General features: G+C 43.4%; 1 protein-coding gene across 4 annotated transcripts in view; it reads right to left on the bottom strand.

Annotated features, from left to right (window-relative positions):
* LIN7A (lin-7 homolog A, crumbs cell polarity complex component) overlaps positions 1-2,450 on the bottom strand; it is a 169,736-nt gene extending 167,286 nt beyond the window's left edge. The window contains exon 1 of one of the 4 annotated variants that reach the window (XM_068276867.1): positions 2,270-2,450. Coding sequence is in view for 2 of the 4 variants with exons in the window: in XM_068276865.1 (XP_068132966.1) it covers positions 1,806-1,842 (37 nt within the window). In the remaining 2 variants the exon portion in view is untranslated. Of the gene's footprint in view, positions 1-1,455; positions 1,746-1,805; positions 1,928-2,269 lie in introns of those variants that run through there. The other 3 variants (XM_068276865.1, XM_068276866.1, XM_068276868.1) reach the window with 3 other exon arrangements.
* Between the last annotated feature and the right edge of the window lie 10,431 nt (positions 2,451-12,881).

Below are 12,881 nucleotides of genomic sequence, written 5' to 3'. Positions count from 1 at the left end.
TACTCCAGTAGTGTCATGCTGACCATCTCAGCAGCACCTGAATCTACTAACCTCCACCAGTGCTCCAGTAGGGTCGTAATGACTATCTCAGAAGCACCTGGCTCTACTAACCTCCACCAGTTCTCCAGTTGTATCCTGCTGACCATCTGACAAGCACCTGCCTCTATTAAAGAGACTCCGTAACAAAAATTGCATCCTGTTTTTTATCATCCTACAAGTTCCAAAAGCTATTCTAATGTGTTCTGGCTTACTGCAGCACTTTGTACTATCACAGTCTCTGTAATAAATCAATGTATCTTTCCCTTGTCAGACTTGTCAGCCTGTGTCTGGAAGGCTGCCAAGTACTTCAGTGTTGTGGTTCTGCTATGCACTCCCCCCTCAGGGGGAAAAGAAACACACACATGATCTCTTGAGATTCAAAAGGAATGCTGTATACAGCCTGCTTGTGTATGGATGTATTTTCTATGTGTGGACATACTGTACATCAACCTACTTCCTGTTTTGGTGGCCATTTTGTTTGTTTATAAACAAACTTTTTAAAACTGTTTTTAACCACTTTTAATGCAGCGGGGAGCGGCGAAATTGTGACAGAGGGTAATAGGAGATGTCCCCTAACGCACTGGTATGTTTACTTTTGCGCGATTTTAACAATACAGATTCTCTTTAAACTCCACCAGTGCTCCAGTAGTGTCATGCTGACCATCTCAGCAGCACCTACCTTTACTAATACACCAGTGCTTCGGTAGTGTGGTGCTGACCATCTCAGCAGCACCTGCCTTTACTAACCTCTACCAGCGCTCCAGTATTGTCATGCTGACTACCTCAGCAGCACCTGCTCTATCTTAGTTCCTCTCTCTAGCAGGTGCTGTCTATCCTCTATTTTCTCCCCCTTGTCTCAGCAGCTTCATAGACACCCAGTCCCCATCACCAGCACTCAAGTACAGTTATGCTGACCATCTCAGCAGCATCTGCCTCTACTAACCTCCACCAATGCTCCAGTAGTATCGGACTGACCATCTGAGCAGCACCTGCCTCTACTAACCTCCACCAGTGCTCCAGTAGTGTCTTCCTGACCATCTCTGCAGCACCTGCCTCTACTAACCTCCACCAGTGCTCCAGTAGTGTCATGCTGACCATCTCAGCTGCATCTGCCTCTACTAGCCTCCACCAGTGCTCCAGTAGTGTCTTCCTGACCATCTCTGCAGCACCTGCCTCTAGTAACCTCCATCAGTGCTCCAGCCTCCAGTAGTGTCTTCCTGACCATCTCTGCAGCACCTGCCTCTACTAACCTCCACCAGTGCTCCAATAGTGTCTTCCTGACCATCTCTGCAGCACCTGCCTCTACTAACCTCCACCAGTGCTCCAGTAGTGTCATGCTGACCATCTGAGCAGCACCTGCATCTAGCAAACTTCTCACTGGGCATAAAACACACATGCACAGCAGCATGCAATCACCTCTATCCTCTCATTGGCTTGCACATTTTCCTTCCAGATGATCAGGAGCAGGTTATAAGTCAGTGCACCTGAGAACAGCATGATGGGGGGTGCAATGCCTTCACAGGTAACAATTTACTGCTTGCCTTCATCTGATGTGCATGACATGAAGCTTCACTAAGTAATGTTTCCCGTTTTCCAGGCCAGCATGGATTCCCTGTGACTGTTCCAGCAATGCACACTCTCAGGTTGTGGAGCTGTGCAGGGGGATTGTTCCACACTACACTCTGCCTGCATCCATTGTGAGATACTGAGGACATTCCCACCAGTCTAGCATGCACAGTAATGTCACACACAGGCACAGGTCCTACCTCTGTCCAATGTGAGGGGCTGGACCACTGTCGCCATGTCTGTGGTCGGATGCAGAGTGATGCTGAGAGCCAGAGCAGCAGAACTGGCTGGCTGTGTGTGTGTGAGAGCGAGAGATAGATGGAGAGGGGAGGGGGGGAGAGAGAGAAGCAGAGAGAGAGGCACAGCTCCCTGAGACAGCAGCACGTTAGAGCCGTTATTAACTTTATCTTCCTAATGAGACAATCTCTCAGCAATAATTGCAAGTCTTCCACAGAGAGGAAATGAAGAGATCAAATGCAACAACCCTCCAACATATTGAGAAGCAGCAGCAGCATCCTCCCTCCAACTGCCAGTCCATCAGATGCTGCTGCACTCGCAGGGTTAATGCACTACTTGATTGATTCATTTTTCACATAAGTGTATTTTTAAATCATGTAATGTTCCCCTGGTAACCGGAACACGCAAGAATGTACAAAGCATTCACCTGCTTTCTCCTTTTGTTGGGGGTTCTTAATGTTTCTTCACGTTTCATGGGGGGAAAATCATGTAAGTGGCACAGCTCCAGGATGTCAGTGTGCAAAGTTTAATGCCACATGCATATATTCATGTTATTCTTTCAGGAGAGAAATGGATTTCCTCCTGGAGAATGTTCTTTTATGTGACCTACTTGTGTCATGTGACGGAAGAAGGCAACAACGGAGTCACGTGCCTGGGGACCGGTGTACACAAAGCGCAGTACAAACGCACTGTGTGAATTCTCACAGAACTCTGACTACAGCTGTGCTATGGTTATCATACTGCTATAGTGAATTTAGGCAGGGGGTCACACTGGTTGAATTTGCAACCGTTTTGCCGCAATGGAAAATCACATGCGAATGTAATGCTCTCCTATGGGGCTGTTGCATTTTCAGGAAGCATCTGTGATTTCCTATAGTGTTTACCACTTGTATAGACTATGTGCCGCGGCTACGGTATTTATGATTTGGCCGTGGCACCTGTGCTGCTGCAAAGCCACAGACCGCATTGCTTAGCCACACCAATCCAGGGTTTAGGGTGCATGCTGCAGGAAATTGCAGCATGCAGTCAGGGCCGGGCCGAGGCATAGGCTGGAGAGGCTCCAGCCTCAGGGCGCAGTGTAGGAGGGGGCGCACAATTCATTCAGCTGTCATTCCTAATTGTGTATGAAGCAGAAAGAAATAAGAAAAGGGGATACATAGCAGTGACTGCAAGCCAGATAACTAGATATTAAGGTGTTGGGGAGGTTGTGGGCCCTGTGGCCCTCTTAGTCTAATAGCAATCAGTGTGTGATGGCTGGGGTGGGAGGGATGGAGGGGCGCACTTTGGTGTCTCAGCCTTGGGTGCTGGAGGGGGGCAGAGAAAAAATGGCGCACAGCTCTAGTGGACTAAAAGGGCGCCGCCATAGACTGCAATACAAAATATCAGCTATTGGGCGCCCGACAGGAAAAAAGGGCGTCCGAGAAATAGTGGTTACAAGGAACGTTTTATCAAAAGTTTTCGTTTATACAAAAAAGGGTTATAACAAACATCGTTTACAAGATCGTTTTGACTGTGTGTTATACTGATTTTTTCGTTTTTAAATCTCGCTTATAGGAGCTATAACTTATTTTTCCATTTTTAAATTTCGCTTACAGGACTGTTACAAGTAAATGTTCGTTCTATTATTACTATTAACAGATTAAGGTTTATAAGAAATATCGTTTACAAGTTCGTTTATAAGTTCGTTTTGATGTTGTGTTATACTTATTTTTTCGTTTTTAAATGTCGTTTATAGGAACGCTTACAGGACTGTAACAAGTAAATGTTCGTTTACACTAGTTTTAACATTTAAAAGTCGTTTACATACGTATAATGCTTAAATACCAATGTATAAATACCGTTTTGAACCTTATACTAATGTATAAATACCGTTTTTAACCTTATTGTATTAGAAATACATCATACTTGGTATTAACTTTGTTTTTTACACTTATAATGCGTTGACTATAGTTAGCAAAATATCGTTTTTAATATTACGGTTATTTTAAGATTTTTTTTTATGCTTACGTGATATATAATTTTATGTATTTATAATATTAATATTGTATACGTCATTTTAAGACTATTTAATGTATTACAAATATACAAATTATTGGTTAGGGTTAGGCACTATCAGGGGGGTCTAGGGGTTAGGGATAGGTATAGGGAGGATTATGTATAGTTACAGTGCAATATACAGCACTATGGGGTTATTAGGTTTAGGCACCACCAGGGGGGTGGTTAGGTTTAGGCACCACCAGGGGGGTCTTAGGTTTAGGCACCACCAGGGGGGTCTTAGGTTTAGGCAGCACCAGGGGGGTCTTAGGTTTAGGCAGCACCAGCGGGGTCTTAGGTTTAGGCAGCACTAGGGGGTTGTTTAGTTTTAGGCACCACCAGGGGGTTGGTTAGTTTTAGGCACCACCAGGGGGGTCTTAGGTTTAGGCACCAGCAGGGGGGGTTAGTTTCAGGCACCACCAGGGGGGTCTTAGGTTTAGGCACCACCAGGGGGGTCTTAGGTTTAGGCACCACCAGGGGGTGGTTAGGGTTAGGCACCACCAGGGGGGTCTAGGGGTTAGGGATAGGTACATGGAGGGCTGTGTATGAGAGTAAGGTTAGATATAGTTACAGCACAATATGTGTAATATATACAATTTATTACATTATGTGTATTAATACAAAGGGGGGGGGGGGGTCTAGGTGTTAGGATAGGGAGAAGGAGAGATCTGTGTGAGCTTACAGTTAGGTAAAATTGCTGTGAAATACCTTTAAAATCTACTATTTTAATAATAGTTTTAATACACTATCCGTTTGTTGTTATACACGCTATTTCTCGTTTCATTCAACAATACGTTTATGTTATACATGCGATTTGACGTTTTACTACAGAATACGCTTGTTGTTATAGACGGTATTTTGCCGTTTAATATACGTTCATTACAGCGATACAGCACTATATTTTCGTTTACAACGCAACTAAGGGAAAACATTGTTTTACATTATAACTTATAAATTCGGCTACATCCTGCGCCCTTTTTTCCATGCGCCCTTTTTCAATATACGATGCTGGAGGACCTTGCCCCTGCTCTGCATGCAGTCCAAAATTACATTGTAGGGTGATTAGGACGGCAAGCCATATGAGGAATAGGCCAGATTCTACCCTACTCTAGTTGAAACAGGCTCTAAATAAAGCTAAAAAGATACAACCTGCACTACTTTGCTGCAGCACGCATGCAGTTGCTCATCCACTGGCAATTGTAACAAAAAATTGCGTTCAATTGCAGACATGCAGTGTTGCTTGCAATTTTGTCCTTCATTTTCGCATCAAAACTGCTAGTTTTGATTTCGGCAATATATTCACGAAAATACACAGTATTTTCACAATATGGTCAAATAAAACACTTTTTTTCTTATGTGAAAATTCGTAAAAAATTTGAAAAAATCACTCCTTTTAATGTAAAAATTTACAAAACTGTGAAACTCACACAGTTAAAATCGACAATTCACAAAAAAAATGAAAAATAACATGTAAATACACGCATATTATGTTGGTGTGGTGGTTAGCACTCCAGTTTCTACCCACATCCCAAAAAACATACAGATAAGTCAATTGGTTTGCTCCTAAATTGGCCCTACACTATGATACATACACTACACCATATATGACTAAGGCTAGGGATTAGCTTGTGAGCCCCTCTCTGAGGGACAGTTAAATGACAAGACAATAAATTCTGTACAGCGCTGTGGAAGATGTCAACGCTATATTAATATTAAATAATAATAATTGATTTTCAAAGGCATTTTCACTTGAAAGTCAAATTTTACATTATTTTCACGAAAATGAATGCGAAAAGAATATCGATTTCGCTCATCATTGCAGACAAGCATACACATCATGTAGAAAATGCCTGCAAGGAATCATCTGTGTTTCCTGCAGACACAAGAGTGATCACACATGACTTTTTAGATACTATGGGAGTTCGCCTGCATTACAACGTGCACGTTTTGCCACTGTAGCTCAATACTTGTCAGTGGGAAAATACACACGGAATGCAAAATTATGCCTCAAGTTGAAATTAACCGTGTTTTACTGAGAAAATCCCATAGACTTATATTGGTTTGAATATGTAATGCTAATTTGCATGGGGAAAACAAATGTGAATCTGAAGCGTGAACCCTGCCAAAGATAATTCTTTATTAATTTACTGATGTTTCCTGTATGTAGCCACTTCTAATACTCTCATTTTTAAACACCCATTGTGCCTTCTATAGTCCCGCATAGTTCCCTCCATACCAATGGAGGGCAATTCATAGGAGAGATGGAAGGCACTGCAAGGGGGCAATGGAGGCACTACTTTGCTCCTTTAGTGCGCTGTATTTCTCCCACCACTGTGTGTCCTGCTTCTCCCTCGCACCCCACCTCCTGCACCACTCTCACCAATATAGTATTCACATGTTGTGACTGCATGATTTTGAGGAAATAAAACATCTTCTGACAAGTGCCTGGCTTGTTACTAGAGCCAGATTTACCATAAGGCAATGTAGGCACGTGCCTACAGGCGCCTGATGGTGGAAATGCAGCTCATTTCCCTCATCGAGTGCTTCCCTCCCTACTTCCCTATGCATAGTCCTGATGTAAATGAGAGGTTACTGACCCTGCTCTTGGAATTGACAGGATCTCCCTTCAGCCAGGGGCACTTCTAGCTACTCATTACTGCAGTTCCTATAGCTAACTAAACCTTGTGCCTATAGGCTCCTGTGAGGTAAATCAGGGCCTGCTTGTTACTGCTGGATATTCTGTTTCCCTACATTCTCCGTGAGCAAGTAAAGTGGGTTCTGCAATCAAAAGTAAAGACAGGTGAGCTCCTTATTTGATTGTTGGCATGTTGAGACTCTGCCCCTCACTCCAACGCTGCCGGGAGCTTTACTCTTCCTTGGTGTATTCATGGTTCCAGCACCGTCTGATATTCTGCTCTCCATGGTGCTGATGTTGTGTATTTACAGAATCAAGGCGAGGTACTTAGCATTTATTTTATAAAATAAATCATCTTTCATGTTATAATGTACAGTGTATAGGAGGTGCAACTTAAATCAGTCCTGTGTGGACTATAACATTGTCTGTATCATATGTACATACTCCTGGAGCAAAAAATGTTGACCCACCTATTGGCTTTGCATTTTTCTGTGCAGAATATTAGTATGATTTAAATAATTTTAGAACACAGAAAACGGAATCATTTACACATAGTTGCTTAAAGAGGATCCACAATGACATATAATATAACATAAATTAGTCTGGATAGACATTGTTACGTTAAAAAGAACCCAAGGTGATCTCGGGTAAGAATGCACATACTTTCCAAGGAAGAGGGGAAGTAAGATCTTGTAGATGCTTCCCGTGTATTCCTCGCTACTGACACAGCTTGCTGGGACCCTACAGAAGATCTGGTCTGCACTCCACTTCATGCACAAGCGTTGAAGTGTTGCACCCATACTGTATGAATACAGCCACGCCTGTGCAGTAGCCTGGAGTCACTCTTACACTACACAGGCACAGCCGAGATCATTCCTGAAGAGGAGCGCCGCCTCAATTTTCAATCTGGCAAGCCCTTGTTTGATTGCTTCAGGGGGTCTGCGATCAGCAATGGAGGACTGGAGGATGGTGTGGGAAGCCTCATGACAGGATCCAGAGGCTTCCCTCTTCCTAGGGTAAGCATGTGGTTTTTAACCTGTGGTTTGCCTCCGGCACTCTTTAACTACTCTGGTTCTACCAACAGAAACATTTTTTACGTCTAAATATTGCTGTATATTGATATTTAAACCTGCCCTCCTAGAGCACTCTGGGGGATCAGGTGATGATCCCACTCACTTCACACAGGTGGGCGTGCACCCGCACATGTGCAGAAGCATCGACCCGTGAGCTTCACGGGCGGCCAGTGGGACACCGTGGAGCTCCAGAGCTGCGGCGAGGGACTCAGAAAACATTTAGGACCTGGAAGGAGCCCCAGGTATCTAAAGACGGCTTTTTTATTTCACCATGGGAGTCCTTTAAAGTTTGTATTTTAAGAAGATCTGTGAGGAGAACATTTTATTTTGTTTTTGTTTTTTTGTTTGTTTTTTACAAAACAAAAGAAAAGTGAGTGTTCTGAGAAGAAGAGCTAACCAAAAGAGAGAAAGCAAACCTTCTTAACCAGTTCATGCCCAAGGGTTTTTACCCTAACGAACAAGAGCAATTTTTACCTGTCAGTGCTCCTCCCTTTTGTTCCCTAATAACTTTATTACTACTTATCACAAGAAAATGATCTATACCTCGTTTTTTTCGCCACCAATTAGGCTTTCTGTGGGTAGTACATTTTGCTAAGAATTATTTTATTCTAAATGTGTTTTCATGGGAAAAATGGGAGAAATAAGAAAATAATGGATAATGGATGAAAAATATTTCTCAGTTTTCGGCCTCTATAGTTTTAGAATTAAACGTTCTCCTGTGGATAAAACAAACATTTTATTTGCCCAGTTGTCATGATTATTAAACCGTTTAAATTATGTCCCTATCACAATGTAGAGCGACAATATATTATTTTGAAATATAGGTGTTATTTTTCTGTTTTGTTTTTCTTTTGTTCGGTCCATAATTACAAGCCCCTATGTAGTAAAGTAAAAGTAATTTTCCATCATAAAATATAGATTAAAAAAGGTGAGCCCCTAAGGCAACTATTTATGTATTTTTTTAGCTGATTTTTTTTTATAAGTATTTTTTTTTATTGGGGGGTGGGGGCTTTGGTAATGCAAGTTATTAAATTTATTAGTATTGTGTAAGTATGTATGTGTCTGTATGTGTAGATTTACTTTTTGGCCACAAGATGGCGCTCGTGAACACTTTCCCATTATAGGAAATGCAGGGCCGGCCCTAGACTTTTTGCCGCCTGAGGCAAATTTATAAAAAAAATTGTATTGTAAGTGGACGGCGATGCAGGAAGTGACGTCAGTGGAGGGCACGCTGGAACGCGGAGAAGGCGTGCCTCTTACGATTGAGCATCGGCTGCTTCCTATTACAGCTGGAGGGGAGCGCAGATCGGGGGACCCAGGCGAGGGAGGGGGGGTCCGACCCCCCTCCCCACCGCTAGGCCCAATACCCCCGTCCTGCCCGCTACCCCTCCTGCTCGGCGGCCGCCCCCCCCGCACCCACGGATGGGCGGGTGCCGCCCCTAGAAGTTTGCCGCCTGAGGCAAACGTTTTACCCCGCCTCATGAGCGGGCCGGCCCTGAGGAAATGTTCACCTTTTTCTAAATTTAAATACAAGGTGACGGCTTCCTGTTTTATGAATGGACATGGCCGCTGATCGCGGTCAAGTCCATTCATTCCAGGCATTGCGATTGAGTAGAGGACCGCTCGGTCCTCTTTCCCAATCGCTCAACACGGAAACCTGACAAACGGTGGCGGGAGCGGCGCGCACACGTGCGGAGCGGCGGCGGGAACGTGCGACGTATTAAACAGTCATGTTACCGTGAACAGGCTGAAACATGACGTTTTAATATGTTAGAATGCCATTAAATGGTTAAGATGGCCACACACCATACAATGTTTTACTTTTCTTTTCAATTCAAGATTTACAATCAGTTTTTCTGATTGATTGTAACATTTGAAAAATCTGACTAATCTATCACACGTGTTCAATGTTTCTCCAATTATGAAAAAAAAATGATTGAAAACGCTGAAAAAATTGCTTTTGTCTCTATTTTAGGAAATTCTCAATCTACAACACACATACACCATACAAACTTGCAAAAAATTGATCAGAAATATCCACCACTTCCAATTGAGAAAAATAGTAAAACAGAATGGGAATCAGATCAGAATTTTCAATCGAATATAAAAAAAAGCTTTAGACTTTTCTGTGGAAACGATCGGTTTTTATCAAATTGCTGTAAAATTGGATAATTTTATTGTGTCGTGTGTCGTAACCTTTACCCTGTCAGTGTTGTAGAAAAAGTGCGCCTCATACAGCATGGGAGGAATCATGTTTACTGCTACGGTGCAGGGCTAGAGGGGTTTTTGTATTCCCTTTGTTGAAGACACACCCATTTTTTACTTATATAGATACCCACGTTTATCCAGATTGCTTGGGGCCCTGATTCACACTGAAAATTGGTGCAAAATCACTATGTTGCCGCGTTTTGTTTGCAATTCTCGTTCAGGAAGCGAAGCTCATTCCATGAATAAGTATTGCAAACACAATCGCAGAAAAAATGTTGCTACAATTTTCAGTATGAAACAAACTGCTTTCCACACTGAGTTACTTTATGCTATTTCTCTGCTCTCCACCAGGCTGCTATGCTAGAGCTGAGCCTGATCCTATGCTGTTGCTGCTGCTACATCTCTGCTCTCCACGAAGTTGCCATACCGATGCTTTGTCTAATCTGCCTGTGTCTACTGCATTATATTATGTTATTGATATTAAAGGCTCGGTATCTCAGCACTCATAGCTTCCACACAACTCCAAATTTTGAGGGTAATGTGGGGGGACCCCCCCAAACTACCTCTGTGCCAAACTGCAACCCACCACCACTACTGATTTACACTAAAGCTTCAATATACCCTAACTCAGGAACCAGCAAGGTTGTGGGGCTGCACAGATTTAGTTTGCCTTCCCCTCCTTACACTCAAAATTTGGAGAATGCAGGTGATATAACTGCTGAGATATCGATCCTTTAATATCAGCATATGCAAATCAGGAATGAACTGCATGTGATGTCATTACCCACAAGGCTGTGCATCAGTAGGCTGAAATCTAATTAGGTCTACAGAGTGGGAGGGGTTTCACCTTTTCAGCTGGATTTCCATTTGCTGCAGGACCCTCGGAGAACTGGGTTTTCCCTGATAAACCTGCCATCAGCTTCACGCTGGTGATGAGTTCATTTCCACTTTACAGTTGTAAGGATTGCATAAGAATCATGCATTGCACATTTTGTATAGCACTTCATGAGCAATGCACGAGACCTGCAATAAAACTGAAATGTCACTGTTTAGGAAAAAGCGGAAATACCAAAGCCAGGAATAAATAAATAAAGGGAGTTTATTAACAAATGCAGGGAACATAAATAAGAAACGTTATTAGCAGTGTACATTACATCATACACAGCAATATAAATGAGTGCAACAACAATCAGGTAATCAAAATAAGGAAATATGCAACTACAAAATGAAAACCATACACTGGACTAGTAGTTGCAGTCAGAGATATATATAGTAAGCGCTCCCTGCATATAGAGCAGGGGTGCCCAATAGGTCGATCGCGATCTACCGGTAGATCGCGACCACGTATTTGGTAGATCGCGGCTGTTCGGCCATGTCATGTTAAATTTTGCGGCCGGCAGCTATCAGATTCTGCTGCCGGCCGCTGGCCAATCAGAAGAGGAGAGAGGCAGTACAGCGGGAGAGGAGGACGCTGCAACATCATAGCTTGCCGGGGTCTACATTTAGCCCCCCATCTGCACTCAAGCCAGCACGGCCGAAGGAGGGGAGACCAGGAGGAGCCCCAGACACCGCCGCTGGAACTGGAGGGAGGTAAGTGGCACCTACACCTAACTCCACTATACCTGGCTAAGTATAATGAAGGCCCCTACACCTAACTACACTATACCTGGCTAACTATAATGAAGGCACCTACACCTAACTACACTATACCTGGCTAACTATACTGAAGGCACCTACACCTAACTACACTATAAAGGAAAGAAGAGGTGGTCCGCACTTGTCAGCAAGACAAACTTTATTAGTGGACATATCCAATAACACCTACAGCAGGCATCAAGGCTGACATGTCAGCCTTGATGCCTGCTGTAGGTGTTATTGGATTCGTGGTCCGCAGTTTGTCTTGCTGACAAGTGCGGACCATCTCTTCTTTCCTTAATGACTGTGGACTTGCTGCCCAGGTCCAGCACTGCAGCGAGTTTGTGGAGTGGAGCGGTGTTCACCTACCTAACTACACTATACCTGGCTACCTATACTGAAGACCCCTACACTTAGCTATCTGTACTGAAGGCACCTATACCTAACTATACTATACCTGGCTTCCTATACTGAAGGCCCCTACTACACCTAGCTATCTGTAGTGAAGGCACCTATACCTAACTATACAATACCTGGCTACCTATACTGAAGGACCCTACATCACCTAGCTATCTGTACTAAAGGCACCTATACCTAACTACACTATACCTGGCTTCCTATACTGAAGGCCCCTACTACACTTAGCTATCTGTACTGAAGGCACCTATACCTAACTATACAATACCTGGCTACCTATACTGAAGGACCCTATACCTAGCTGTCTATGCTTCAGGCACCTATACCTATCTAACTATACTGAAGGCACATATACCTAGCTACCTAACTGTTGGTAGATCTCCTGGACTCAGCAAATTTTAAAGTAGCTCGCGAGCCGAAAAAGTGTGGGCACCCCTGATATAGAGGCTATGCAGGGCAGGGAAGCCTTAAGTATACAGTATATTACTAGTGTGCACACATAACCCTGGACCCTGGCTAATATATACACATGTACTATTTACAATATATACACACACATCTATAACCAGATATTGACAGGCAACGAATAGTCACCAGAGAGACAAACAGTAATATAATCGCTTAGGCAAATTATTTGTCAAGGAATAGCAAAGGTCATACACGTAAGGTAACAAGGATGCAGGGTACAGTAACAAGGCAAGGAGGCTAGAGCACTGCTATCAGGAACAGGTAGCAGGTACGATGAACTAGCAGTGAACTGGTCTGCTGGAGCTGATTATACAGTGTGCTGGGAGGTCAGATGACAATGTCCAGGTGTTCTCAGACCTGCCCTCATTAACAGTCTGCAGCAGAATAGTTCCTGAAGGAGAGACCTCTGCTGGTGGACAGAGAGCAGTTCAGGCTGCATAATCCCTAAAGAGAGCGAGGACTTCTGCTGGTGAGACAGAGGAAGTTCATGCAAACAGTTCATGATGTCACCAGCAGATGTGGATCATCACAGTTCCTCTTTAAATATGTTCAAACTGTACATTTCAAGA

Source organism: Hyperolius riggenbachi, chromosome 3 (assembly GCF_040937935.1).
Source record: "Hyperolius riggenbachi isolate aHypRig1 chromosome 3, aHypRig1.pri, whole genome shotgun sequence".
Taxonomy (NCBI): domain Eukaryota; kingdom Metazoa; phylum Chordata; class Amphibia; order Anura; family Hyperoliidae; genus Hyperolius; species Hyperolius riggenbachi.
The sequence above is the reverse complement of the archived record's forward strand: the minus strand, read 5'-3'. Positions and strand labels throughout refer to the sequence as shown.